Source organism: Rhea pennata, chromosome 5 (assembly GCF_028389875.1).
Source record: "Rhea pennata isolate bPtePen1 chromosome 5, bPtePen1.pri, whole genome shotgun sequence".
NCBI classification, from domain to species: domain Eukaryota; kingdom Metazoa; phylum Chordata; class Aves; order Rheiformes; family Rheidae; genus Rhea; species Rhea pennata.
The window spans coordinates 15936459-15950053 of NC_084667.1; the positions used below are offsets into that span (position 1 = coordinate 15936459).

A 13595-nucleotide genomic window follows, 5' to 3' on the forward strand; every position below is an offset into this window, starting at 1 on the left:
TTATCGTTCACCACAAGGAACATTGGCTGCAGGGAAGCAGCATGTGGGGTGGCATAGCCTTCAGGACCCGGCATGAGGAAGGCGTCCCACTCTGGTAGGAGCAGATGGGCCCTGTCATGAGCACGCTTCCCCAGAACAGCTACAAACGAAGGCTTCCCCAGAGCAGCCATCCTCCGCACTCAACCTTCTTCGGCAATGGGAGGAGATTCCTCTACTTACAGCGCGGAGATGGGTGGGGCCCCGGGTCATTTTATAAAATAACTTGTCGTTGACTCCTACAGGAGTAAATCCTGCAAACATGTCTCGGGAATTGCTGCCAGTGGAGGTACCAGAGAAAAAACGTTTTAGAAACGCAGGAAAGGCCAGGACAGCACCAAGAACCAAAGCACTACCGGTAAGAAAATAGCTTTAAAAGTTTGTTTTAAGTTATATTTAAGATATATTTGACAGAAAACAAAATTCTACTTTGAGAAGCTTCAAATTTGTACGTCAGCTACTGTACATACTTACAGTCAGGTGGGACTAGACAATGTCTCTGCCTGAAGGAACTTAAGTTGCAATGCTCTCTTCCTCGAGATCTGTGGCAAAAGGTCTCCTGGCTACACCGAAGCCAAAAATCTCAGCTTTTAGGTGAAATGAGAGCAGTCAGCCTGGCAAAGGGGACAGAAAAAAAAGAGAAAGCGCAAAAAATGAACAGGGAAGGGAGACAACTTGAAGATAACAGGGGAGCAAGTTGTCAGATTAAATCTAGACCAGGACTTAAAAAAAATGTTTTGCATACTTCACGTTTCTTTAGAAAAAATTGGCTGGGTTCATTTTTAGCAGACTTTTTTTTCTTCCATAATTATATGTTATTTTTGTTAAAAATTGAATACTTCTGTATCAATATTGATGACATTTTGGTATATTTTGATTGATGGATCAACTTGATATTTTGTTATTGGAGAAGGTCTAAGGGTAGGCTAAGGACTTTATTTAATTTTATATCCATATTTCCATTTTGTTCTGAATTTTACATTTTACTTTGCATTCTCTGATTCATTTCAAGATTTGCATTTAATTTTAGCATGGCATACATGATTCTCTGTGTTCTTTGATTCGATGACACGTCATTTCAGGAAGTATTCTGAAAAAGATGAAAGCTTTTGACATTTTTCATAGAAACTGTCCTGCAATGATATTTTCCTATGAAGCGTTTCATCCTACATTTTGAAAATACTTTTGAACTTCTGTTTCCTGATAAATTTGAAATATTAGATGTATTTCCTTTGCAATTGCAGCATGTTTTGTGGAGCAGAGATTCTAGTTTTTTCCACCTAAATTTAATTATTCCTGAGAGAGGAAAGAAGCAGAAATATTAGATATATTTTCTTTGCAATTGCAACATGTTTCATGGAGCAGAGATTCTAGTCTTTTCCACCTAAATTTAATTACTCCTGAGAGAGGAAACAAGTAGACAAAAGATCACATTTAAAGAAGACAGCAAACCTTTATTCATAGAATAAATATAAAGGCACTTGGGTTTTTTTAGTGTCTCACAACGAAAATACTTCTTCCTTCATTGCTTTGTTGACATGGTACCACTTGTACAGATTTTGTACCACAATACCCAGTAATATCAGTGTGTACTGAACCACTGGCTGGTTTGTTCATTATTATAAGAATAGGAACACAATGGGGTGCTACCCCGTTCTATCTGCGGCTTCAACGTGAGTTACTATAAGTAGGAATTAATAATTTACCCTAGAAAAACTTATATAGTTCGAATATTATCATTTATCATTCCTTTCTGTCATCAGGACCAAAACTTTGAAACCTATCCTCTGCGACATGCTGGACCAGGAAGAAGATATGAAGAAAGTATTGAGCCAGACAGTGGCGATTTTAAGGTATTACGATAAGAGAATTTTGAACCAAAAAGGGCTAAGGGTTTTGGTTGCTGAAAGGGAAGAAGGCTCAGATAGACTGGCTGCTAACCAGCAGTTTGCATAGACAGATAATCATGGCAGCAGTTCAAGTGTTACAAGGGAAACACCCTTAAGTTTATTGTTTGGATAATTTTATTCCATTCACATTTGTGATTTTCAGAATTACTTCCTGTATTTTTCTTTTATTTTTTATTGTGTATAACACAAATATCTACTGTTGTAATCCCTCCCTTCTTTGTAAGGAAAAACCATCGGTGGCTTTTCCATTCCACAGTGCTTTTTCTAACTGAATCGATTGGAATTAACAGTGTTGTATACAGTTCCTGTAACATAGTCTCTAGTTTAGCAGTTTGTATAAGGCTGTTAAAGATCCTGGATTGCCGATCCCTGATTTCCATCACTTCTATGCTCCATTGGAAGAGACCTGTAACACAGGATTCCATGAAATGAGTGAAGCAAGCGCTGTTTCTTGTGTTTGAAGAAGATAAGTCATAAGTTTATTTTTGTTAGAAATTACTGATTTAGAGGGTTCTCATTCAGCTAGATTCTTTGCTATCTGTGCATTAAATACAGGCATTGTTTCATGTTCGAATTAGAGAAGGTTAAATGAGATATAACTCATATATAACAATGTTGACCCAAGAAGTGTCTGATTCCGAGCTCGACAATTCTATGAAGATTTGGTTCGTAATCCATACGGATGAGTTATACTGAGCAAAATTAAGCTGAAATAGGAGTTTTATTTGGAACTTGAAATAATGCTGTAAATTGGCAAGAAGGTGAGCTGGTATACATGTGGGTAGTCCTAGTAGGCATCAAGAAATTTAAATTCTCATTTACATTCCCAGGATTTTTACTTCTTCACATATGCTTTGTGCAGTTTAGCCTTCATATTTGTCCAATACTAAGATCTGTATTTTAAAATTCTCAGTAGTGTTAAAAGATTTTGCTGTGTTTCCTCAGGAAATGTTCTGTCAGTTTGGAATCTTTTTGCCTTGTAAATATTTAGCTTACAATATCCCGTATCTCCAGACAGTGAAGATATTGAAGCTTTGGACCATACATTAGATCAAGAGTTTTGCAGACAGTAAAAACAGGCTAAAAACCAATGAATCCATAGGTTGTTAGTATAATGCCTCCTACTTAAAAGAGGTGAGAAACCTAAAGTCATGAAGAGAGAAAGCAAAGAGATTTGAACTCCTGTGTTATAACTACCTATGATAATTATACATATGACAGGCAAAGTCTTACCTCCATTTCTTAATCCCACATAGTGATGTGTTTGTTTTTCCATTATCTGCTCTGGAGTGGGATTAGATTAAAGATTTAAATTAGGAGTGGTGAAATCTAGAGGAGGCAGACAGAAGTGGACCGTAAGAAGCATCTTATGCACGTGGAATTGTGATTTTCTTCTAGGTCACTAAGTTGCAGCTGTGTCTCACAGAAAGATTATTTTTCACATTTCAGAATTGCAAAAGTTTCAAAAATTAATGAAAATCCATTGGTGATAGACAGACCTGTTGATCTTGCATTGGACACAGGCAAGTCATTTTTTTCTTCGGTGATCAGAACTTAGCACTCTATCCTATGTACATGCATGATCATAGCTTAGTTATTGCAGTGTATAATGCTTTGTGTGAAGGACACATGCATGCTTTCATCTCCTGCTCAGTCTTTCTCTCTGAAATGTGAATGTTTCATCACCGAAACATATGAAGACTTAAATATGAGAGTCTCTGCCTACTAAGGTGAATCAGCTGTTAGAAACATATAGCATATTGTAGCAACTGAACATGTTTTATGTCAACATGCTGTTTTTTATCTGCATGAAAAATCCAGGTTGTTCAGGTCTTGACCGATACTTTGTCCTGTGCTACAGTAGCAGGTAGATCCAGCTCTGGCATTCCAGGCATCACGGCTTATATTAAAACATTTGAGGACTGCAACTGCTCTCATACAACAGTTAATGTGGGGACAGGGAGGGGGAGTTTTGGATATATAGTTCTGAACTCATAGCATGAGCCATGTCTTAAAGAGCGGAAGATACCTCATAGCTCGGTCAGTGGTATCTCTCCCCTGCCAGGCAAGGGCTCCTCATTTTTGCAGTTTACGCAGCCATGAGAACAGTTCAGCAGGAGAGGAGCAGATTAAAGTCTCACCCCTATGCGAAACAGGAACTCCAGCTTCTGCTGAGTTTTGAAAGCTGAAAGCAGATCCTGAGATCGTGGGAAGAGTGGGGGGCTGCTACCCTGCATGGAGAAAGCCCGTCTTCTGGATGGGCTGGTGAATTGTTCAAAACCCAGGGAAGACTGCAGCCATTACCCCTCACACAGGCCAGGTTTGTCATAAGAAGCAGCAGCACCTGCTGCTGCTAAGTCTAGATGCAAGGGGGTGTGTGGAGTCATGAGCCAGGCCTCTGAGGCTGGTGCAGGAGCAGGGGCACTGGGATGCTGCTTCTCCAGGGGCAAGTGTCTGCTGTCCAGGGGCAGCACCTCCAGCAACACCAGTTCTAGGCCCAGCAGCAGGCATTTCTGTTTGTCCAGGAGGCAACAACATCTCCTGAGTCACCCTGGGCTCTGTGGTGCTTACAGCAGCAGCAGTAATTCCACTCAGCTGCAGAAGTGATTCTGAGCCTCCCTCAAAAGAGTGGTGTGAGGATACCTAAAATGCAGCACACTGTGCAAATGATGCACTCTCTAGTGCCCCCCCTTCAAACAAAGAACCTCTTAAAGTCAAAGGAGGTCACTTCCTAGCTTTGAAATAAGGTTTGTCTGACCTACCTTTGACATCCAAAATGTGAAACATCTACATTGAGATTGACTCCAAGATTTCCCTGAGAATCTGTAGTGATGAATAAAGATTTTTGGAATGGGAAGCATTTGTTCTGTGTTAGTGTCTGACTTAGGATGAGACTCCAGCAGTGCCCAATAGCTGTCAGATGTATTCAGCTGTATTGCAGTTACCTAGAAATAGGCAAGATGAATCTTAATCCTCAGCCAGTTAACTCTCAGTCAAATTTCTTTCTCTCATATTTATTCTACTTGGGAAGGCAAAACAGGATAAGATGACTGGACCTTCTGTCGTATGAGGAAAGGCTGAGAGAGCCAGAATTATTCAGCCTGGAGAAGAGAAGACTGAGAGGGGATCTCACCAACGTCTATAAATACCTGAAGGCAGGGAGGGTGTCAAGAGGATAAGGCCAGACTCTTTTCAGTTGTGCCAAGTGACAGGACAAGAGGCAACGGGCACAAACTGAAATACAGGAAGGTCCATCTGAACATGAGGAAAAACTTCTTTCATGTAAGTGCAACTGAGCACTAGAATAGGTTGCCCAGAGAGGTTGTGGAGTCTCTATCCATGGAGATATTCAAAAGCCCTCTGGAGTTGGTCCTGGACAACATGCTTTAGGTGACCTTACTTGAGCAGGGCAGTTGGACTAGATGATCTCCAGAGGTCCCTTCCATCATTCTGTCATTCTGTGATTCCGTGACTATGCCTTTCACTGATAGACTATCCTAGTCTCTTGACTAAAATTCTGCATATAAAAATAATTTTGCATGTACAGTTTAATGCTCTGTGTTTTCAAATGGACCTATTTTTTTCAAATCCGAAAAAATCCTATTGTTAAACATCTGGAGATATAAAGAAAAGAAAAAGTACAGTATTAATCAGTACTGAAAGTGAAGTGCAGGAAGCCTGAGTTATCTGTCAAATAATAAGCCTTTGCTGAATTTCCAATCACTATTCACTGAGAACACCCATACTGTGTTGATTAATATCTGAAATTCTGTTTTTTGGAAAGTGCTTCAAGTAGGGAACAGGAAATCATGTGCACAGTCTTATTCCTGGAAAGTATTCAGAGTTCTCTGGTGGATATATGTATGATGAAGAAATGTATGAAGATGAAATGATCTGAAGGACACTGTTCTTGTGGCCCTACTTATACATGGGTCATGCTCTTTTGGGCACAGATAAATTTTCCCTGCTGAAACCAGGGTTATCATGCCTATATACATAAAAACAATGTTTCTACTAAACTGTGGAAATGTTTGAATCCACGAATACCCAACCAAGGCTTCTGCTAAATCTGATGAAAAGTATGTCTGATTGAAAGAAGCTGCTATTATCACAGCAGGAGGGAGAGCTTGCGAAAATCAGACTGGCAACAGTCAGTAATGCAGCTGGCATCTCCGAGCTTCTCAGGGGCCAGGACAGCCCAGTCCGTGAGCAGAAGTGCTGCAACCTAAACATCTGTAGGAGGCAAAGGAAGGAAGTAATTAGTGCAGCTATTTTTCCCGTGTGGAGGTTGGGTTTGTTAGGAATGAGGAAGATCCCCAGAGACATGACCAAACACAGCAATTGGTTGTGCTTAGCCCACACAATGTGCCACAGTGGGTTCTGCTGTGGTGGGGGATAAACTCAGCCACTTGCTGAGGCCTGGCTTGACTGAATGATTTTCAGTGCCTGAAGCATCTCAACTACCACTGCAAAGAGACCTGGTAGAAACCTGAGAATGTACATTCATTAAGGAAACCTAATTCACAGATAGCTCAAGATAGATGCTTCTCCACACACTACCAACACTAGCTGCTTTGTCAGCAGCAAAGTATTATGATTCCTTTGATTTGGTGTCTGGCTACCATCTAGTTAAATTAGCACCTGCAGATGAAGCCAGCAGTGCCTCTGAGACATCCTGTGAGTGACTTCATCACAAGAGAATGCTTTTCAGGATCAGGAATGCAGGGGGACATTAGTAAAGGTACAAAAATCATCTTTGGATGGCTTTTGTCCCACATGTCATAGAAATGGATGTAAGTAGCATTATTAGGTGACTGCAGGAAAGGGGGAGAGGAAGCTCCTTTCATGGTTTTCATAGACAACACAAAAAGTTTCAGCCTGGTTAGCAGAAATGGTCTTTTTCAGCTATTGAAAGGCAATTTGATTGTCCTCCTCATTTTTTAATTTCATCTGATCTTTTCAGGATAGCCAATGGAATAGCATGTAGTGTAGCACTGAAATAGGTAAAGGTACCAGCACACTTTGGCATGCATTTTTTTTTTTTTGCTTCTTCATCAGACTTTTTCATCTAGTGCTAAAAGAGGCCACCTCCACACAAAACCCGATGGAGTGTATTCCACATTTCATGCAGTAAAGCAATCATTTAACAGTTACATGGAAGAAAGCTGCGTTATGATGGTGACATAGCTTTCACCACATCCATTGAAGATGAATTTCAGGATCTCTGCACTATGTTTCTGTTAGCTTATAACAGCTATAAAATAAATATCAGTCTAAAAAGGGCAATAATCAAGACTCAGGGTGTATAGGCTGCCCCAGGAGGTTCAACTGCAGATTCTCCTTTCTGGAATCAGCTGCATTGGATGACTGTTCTCTGCCTTGGAAAAGCACTTACTGTAGTTTGTTAACTGACCAAACATCTCCAGCAAAACAGGGGACTAAAACTGAAACGCAACATATGCATTGACTTGGCATATATTTGACCACACTGTCATAAAGCTATGAGACTGGGGCAAACTCCAGTATGCATAGTGAGTATCTGTAACATTGACATCACAAGCTGGGAAGACACTGCTAGCAATAGCCTGTGCTGGAAAAGTCTAATAGATGAAGCAGCCCAGAAGCTGAAAAAAAGGCACTTAAAGAACAAGTAAAAAGTGTTAAGAAGAAAGATGATCCTTTCACTTCATGGGCTCTCCTCTCATTAGGGAGAATTGCCATTTGGGAGCTCCATAGCCACTTATGACGTGACAGGATATATTATGCTCAACTACCTTAGTATTTACACCCTTGCTTCTCATGATAGATGCATGTCACACATACCTCATCTGAATATGAGCATGACTTTAGAGAGGGCTGGAATACGTGGACCGACAGGCAAATCCACGTGGAATGCAGACTACTGGGAATCCACAGAGTGCTCACTATGGTGGCATTTCTGTTTGAACTTCTTACTAAATTAGTGGGAGAAAGTTGGAATCATTGGTATCGATGGAGATATAATTTACTTCTATCGATATAGTAGCTTGGTGTCTGGTTTCATACCATGCTATTCTCTGTAATGGAAAGTGGTGGAAAAGTAGAAGAAGAGAACATGAACTCTGGCCCATGTGTGATGGAGCTGTCATTTGGAAAACCACAGTAAATTATTTGATTTCTCTGAAAGTACAGAGAAACTAGAAATAATACACCCTGCTAGTACACTGGCAAAGGAGCGTGCTGTATTGCTTGCAGTTATGTTATTATATGCATGCGTACATATAGCACTCACACAAACAATTTTGGAAGCACTGAAGTGAAGACAGGATCACAGATGGAAAATCAGTAAATCAGTCACAGAGTGAATACATCAGTCTTGATTTTGTCAAAAGCAAAGCTACGATACAACAGAGCTAAATGAGTGGTGTAGTAAATTCTTGGTTTTGCTAAGGCAGAAATCTGCTTGGGGTCATCTTTCATTCACACTATATTGAAACCTCTACTGTGTGGAACATGCTGACATAACAGTAATCCTTCTTTAAAAATGAGATTGTAATAGATTTTAAGTGAATAGAGTAACAGAACTTATATCCTTTATTTTATGCATGCATAGCTCATATTTGTTTGTATAACTAGATCCTAATATAGCGTGTTACAATTGTCACGGTAGCAATTTGGCTGGTAGTTGGCTGCTTCCTTTCCTTCGGTAAATGGCTAGTTGTATGTGTCTTTCCCACAGTGGAAGCACAGCTCTGGATTTCCATAGCTTCTGTGAAGCTATTGATTTTTTGGTGAAACTTCAGGAAGCTTTCTGTGAAACCCACATCTTTGAGTTGACTTCCTCACATCAGATTTCTTTGAGTATAGCCAATACATTAGAAAGACATTATATGGGAAACAAGGGACAGGTGATTAGATGGCAGCAGTTGTGTAATAATGACTGAAAAAGAAACAAGCTGTGCTTTCATAATGTCTCTTATCTAAGAACCTCAAACTGCTTGGCAAATATTGAATCCATCAAGTCTTACTCAAGCAAGAGTGCCATTTGCTTGAGGAAGCATAACTGGAACCGATCCCGGAGCTGGTAGCACTTTGCACAATCTCGGGGTTCTCTTGAGATAAACAGTTGCACTAATTGCCATGTTGCTTGTGCAGATCTTACTGAATTATGAGTTTCTGCCTTCTAGGGCAGATGCTGTGCTCTAAGATGCCCAAGCTCATTCCTAACATGTTGGTGTGGTGATCCACCTTCGCTAATTATCCAGCTGAGAGGATGGGTTAATTAACTGGGTGGAGAACTTCATTAATATGAAACATGAACTAGTGTCTTTACATGGAGTAGCGCTGAGGATATACTACTCCATTAACTGTTGTTTGCAAATTTTGCAGCTTCCCTTGAGCTTTTTTCCTTCCAGAACACATGAAATAGAAGGCTGATGTATTGCTGAGGGTAAATGGCATGCAGAAGTCCTAAAAGGAAGTAAACAAAGCATTCTTGAGGCTCATGGAAGAGGCAGCAGGAACTCTTTTAAGATCTCAGCACATTATGTTAACATGAAGTATTCTAGGAGAGAGAGGAGAGAATTTTAAACACAGAAGAAGTAACTTGTAACAAAAGAGGCCTAATTGTCTTCACAGCTGAAAATAAGGCCCTTTTTTTCCTGTTCTCTTACCTTAAAAAAAAAGAAAGGAATTTTGGCAACAATACAAATGTTATTTTAAGCGAGGTTCTTCCAGCTGTTCCTTATCTGCCTTGACTTCTACTTTGTCTGCTTGCTTACAGTCATTCTAGGAAGTCTCTGAAGTTTTATACAAATAGAAGGATGTTCCTAAACGAGAGAAAATCAGCTGATAAAAATAACAGTTGTCAAAAAGAATGATTTGGAGAGCTCTGCTGTAACCACTTATGCAGGTGGAAACGTTTCAAGGAGTGTGAGGGAGTGGTTGTGTGTCACAGTAACAGGAAATGCTGATTTATTTATGGGCTTTGTTAGAGTAGCCTTTTGCAGATACGACTGAGCTATAGACAGCTTTTTGGAATGAGCCAGCAGGAAATTGCCTTCCTTAGAAGAAATAAATCATATTATCCTCTATTAATAAATAGGAAAGGGTTCCCACAGTTCCAAAATCTGGAGAGACTTGTTTTATGGAAGTTTATGGCTGAAATATTCAAAGGGGCCAAAAGAAATCAGGCACTTTTATAGGGTTTTGTTGGGTTTTTTTGTTTGTTTTTTGTTCCCCCCGAAGCATCCCAGATCTAATTCTTTAGTTCCTAAATTATCTGAAAATAATTCTCAGTTGTTAGTTTACCACATACTTGTGATTAACTGAAGTTCCATTCAGATTACTGTTCTTATTTTCCCTATAGAGTTGTAAAAGAAAGGAAAAATTGCAAGAGGGCTTTTCTGTGGTTTGGAAGCATATGGTAAAAATGCTTCTTTAGGTACTGTACTGAGGGTTTACCCTGCGAGAGTCAGCAACGACAGATATTCTCAGCAGAGCTCTTTTAAATGTGAAGGGATCGAACAGGTGCTTGTAAAGGTGATCTTAACTTTGAGTAAGACTACCAGTATTTTAACAGCTCCATCAGCGCATTTACTCTGTGCGTGAGTGTTTAGCGGTGCATTTGCTCTGTTCAAGAGACTTATGGTAACGATGCTCTGGAGGTAATCTCAGCAATTTCAGAGCACTGGAGTTTGCAAGCATCTAGCATTCAGGATCAGTTGATATGGATTTATCCCTTTCTTTTCTGCTATAAAGATCAGACTCTCAGAGCAAAATACAGCAAAAAGTTAAAAGCAAAACAAAGTTTCTTAAATAACAGAAGTTTGTCAAATACTGTGAAACCACATCTGGCTTGGAAAGCCCTTAAACTGCAAATTGTGGGAGTCTTGGAAAATGTTCATGGGAAATATGACTCTATATTTCTCTGTCCCTTTCAAATCCTCTTTTTACCTGCTCAGATGACACAGGCTACTGAGCTGTCTTCTCTGACCCAGTACAGCCACTCTTCCACTGTGTTTTTAGGTTGCCTTGTTGCAGATTTTCATCTGCAAAACAGTGAGATGGCTGACACAATTTTACTGACTGCATTATTGTTTTGTAGCATTTGATTAGGGTGTATATCATGTGATATATTTTTCTGTTGAAGGTTAATTCATAGTCCATATCGTTCTTCTCCAGATAGAATCATCTCCCTGCTTCTTGCTCACTGTCAGAATCATACGAATGAGAAATCTCCAGCGAAGGGATGCTTGTAAGTATATCTATGGTTCCTACGAATGTTTCATTTTTCCTAAAAATAATTAGGGGATAACTGAATGTTTTAAACACCCTGCATAAAAAAAGTAAAGTTGATTGTATCATTAGGATATATCCAAGTAACAATTATTATATTACTACATTATTATTTTTTCAAATAACTAATTATTTGAGAGTTGAGTCTACTTAATTCTCAAGGATAAATAGTTAAATGAGAATATATGTACAGCAAGGAGACAACATATTGTTCGAAGAAGTCAAGTGTTATCTCAGGGTACAGACAACAGGTCTTCTTTTATAATTTTATAGCATCCTCTTGCAAGCAATTCTTAAATAATCCATGACTTACGTAGATAAAGTGTTATAAACCAGGTTAGTCCTCGCTGCGGTTAAACTGAATATTATTCCAATGCTTGCTATGTCCTGGGTGGTTTTAAGAGTGAATATTATTTCAGGATAAATTTGAAGAAGGAAAATTTCTGGCCTGTATAGGAAAAAGACTATATCCCTATGTCTACCAGTAAATTTTTGGTTTTTTCCAAAATATGAAAAAAAAAAAAAAAAAAAAAAAAAAAGGCGTGATTCATGAATTTAGATGTACTTTCAAAATTCTCTATGAAGCTTAGTTTCTTAGGAGCAGAAATGAACCTGAGGGATTCCTAAGAAAATACTTCTCCGTGCTGCTAATGCTTGTAGCTGTGACATTCAAGCTCCCATAGACTACATACTTCACCCCGAGTCACGGCCATTTATCCACAAGTAAATTGTATTCTTGCCCTTTCCTGTCAAGTTTCCTCTAGCCCAAAGGATAGAGTGGTGTGACTGGTGCATATAAAAGCCCGAAGGAGTGGAACAGAGTAAACTCTATCAGCAAACTAGAGAATGAGACCAAGAAACCCATTTCGGTTCACCGGACTTGTTTGCCCCTTGCCAGCCCCTTGCCATTTCAATCATTTAAATGCTGTTATGACAATGTATTGGATATGAACAAAAAAGAACTTTCCAAAATAATTGCCTTCAGGCTAATACTGTTATTAATTACCCTGGAACTGCCCTCAAGAAGGATGCTGATGGAAGTCTGAAGTCCTTGTCCCTTTTACTGCTTGTGTAGCATTCTTGTGGTTGTTCAGGTGTGAGGGTCATATAGCAGGAAAGTGATACAAGCAGGAAAGGAAAATACCCTGGTTTCGTTAAAATAAGAACATAGATTATGTTCTTTACAACAATCTCTACAACACCCTATATGCTGTGATGAGATGCATTTGATACAAATTATAGCTGTTAACAGTTCATTTTTTTTGACTCAGTATAGCTATGTGACTATCAGTAAAAGGATCCAGAAACTAGCTCTAGGGTGAGTGTGGAAGGGAAATGGTGTAACCCTGCAGTCTTTCTCGATTTTCCTTTTTAATTTTGAGCTATAGCAATCTACACCACGGTCTTTTGAACCAGAAGAGCCAGGGAACACACTGGTGCAAGAGGGTAGTGTAGAGCACTATAACCACCGTGTGATACTTGCAACCTAAGGCAGGTCAGTTTTGCCAGGGGGCCAGCACCTCTGAAGGAGAGATGTGTGAACTTTAGTGTAAAGATATTGCAGTGAGTTTTCATACACTTCAAAGAACCTTTTAGGACATAACCCACGCTTCTAATGACTAGGACTAAACTCTCCAAAGAGAAGTAAAATGTAGTATGATGTTACTATCACCAAAGCCAATGCTGGGCAGTGTCCTTCACATGTGAACAAAGGATTTTACTCACTGTTTTCCAACTTACCCCATAGCTGTCACATGTTTCTATGAGGGATGTATCAGTGGACTTCCCTATGTCACACCTCTGAGTGACAGATACACTAGCCATATGCCAGGTCATATTACAGGGCCGCACTCTCTGTACCTGCACCTCCCTCCCTGTCCGTGGTTGTGGCACATGTGTAATGATGCAATGAACCAGAAACATTTCATCAAGGACTCTTTTAGGCTCATCTGCATGTCAGATGGTAAGACAAAATCACAAATAACTAGGTTGTAGAAAGAGCTTGCGCAAACAGAACTGAAGCAATACTTTGAATTAAATACACAGCTGACTACCTACATCTACTCGTATAATTAAGGATTGTTTGATATGCTTTGTATCTCAATGTACATTTGATACACAAGGATGACAAATCACATCAATAGAATAGAGTACTTTGTTGGTGAAGTAGTTACTGATCTCTAAGTGATAAACCTAGGGTCATATAATAGTCATAAAGAATTACCTTAAAATACTTTTAAATCATTATCATCATTTCTGGGATCTCCAAACATTTGTGATGAATTTTTGCAAAATTCTTCAGAGCATTACTATGTGCATTGAATTCCCCCCTCCCTTTTCTTAGAAAAAAATATTAAAATAAAAAACACAAGC

General features: G+C 39.4%; 1 protein-coding gene across 1 annotated transcript in view; it reads left to right on the top strand.

The window, feature by feature from the left end:
- The first annotated feature begins 298 nt into the window (after window positions 1-298).
- LOC134140708 (cytosolic phospholipase A2 epsilon-like) overlaps window positions 299-13595 on the top strand; it is a 37561-nt gene continuing 24264 nt past the window's right edge. Inside the window, exons 1-3 of the mRNA XM_062576260.1 lie at window positions 299-394; window positions 1800-1889; window positions 11109-11181. Coding sequence (XP_062432244.1) covers window positions 299-394; window positions 1800-1889; window positions 11109-11181 — 259 coding nt within the window. The remainder of the gene's footprint in view (window positions 395-1799; window positions 1890-11108; window positions 11182-13595) is intronic.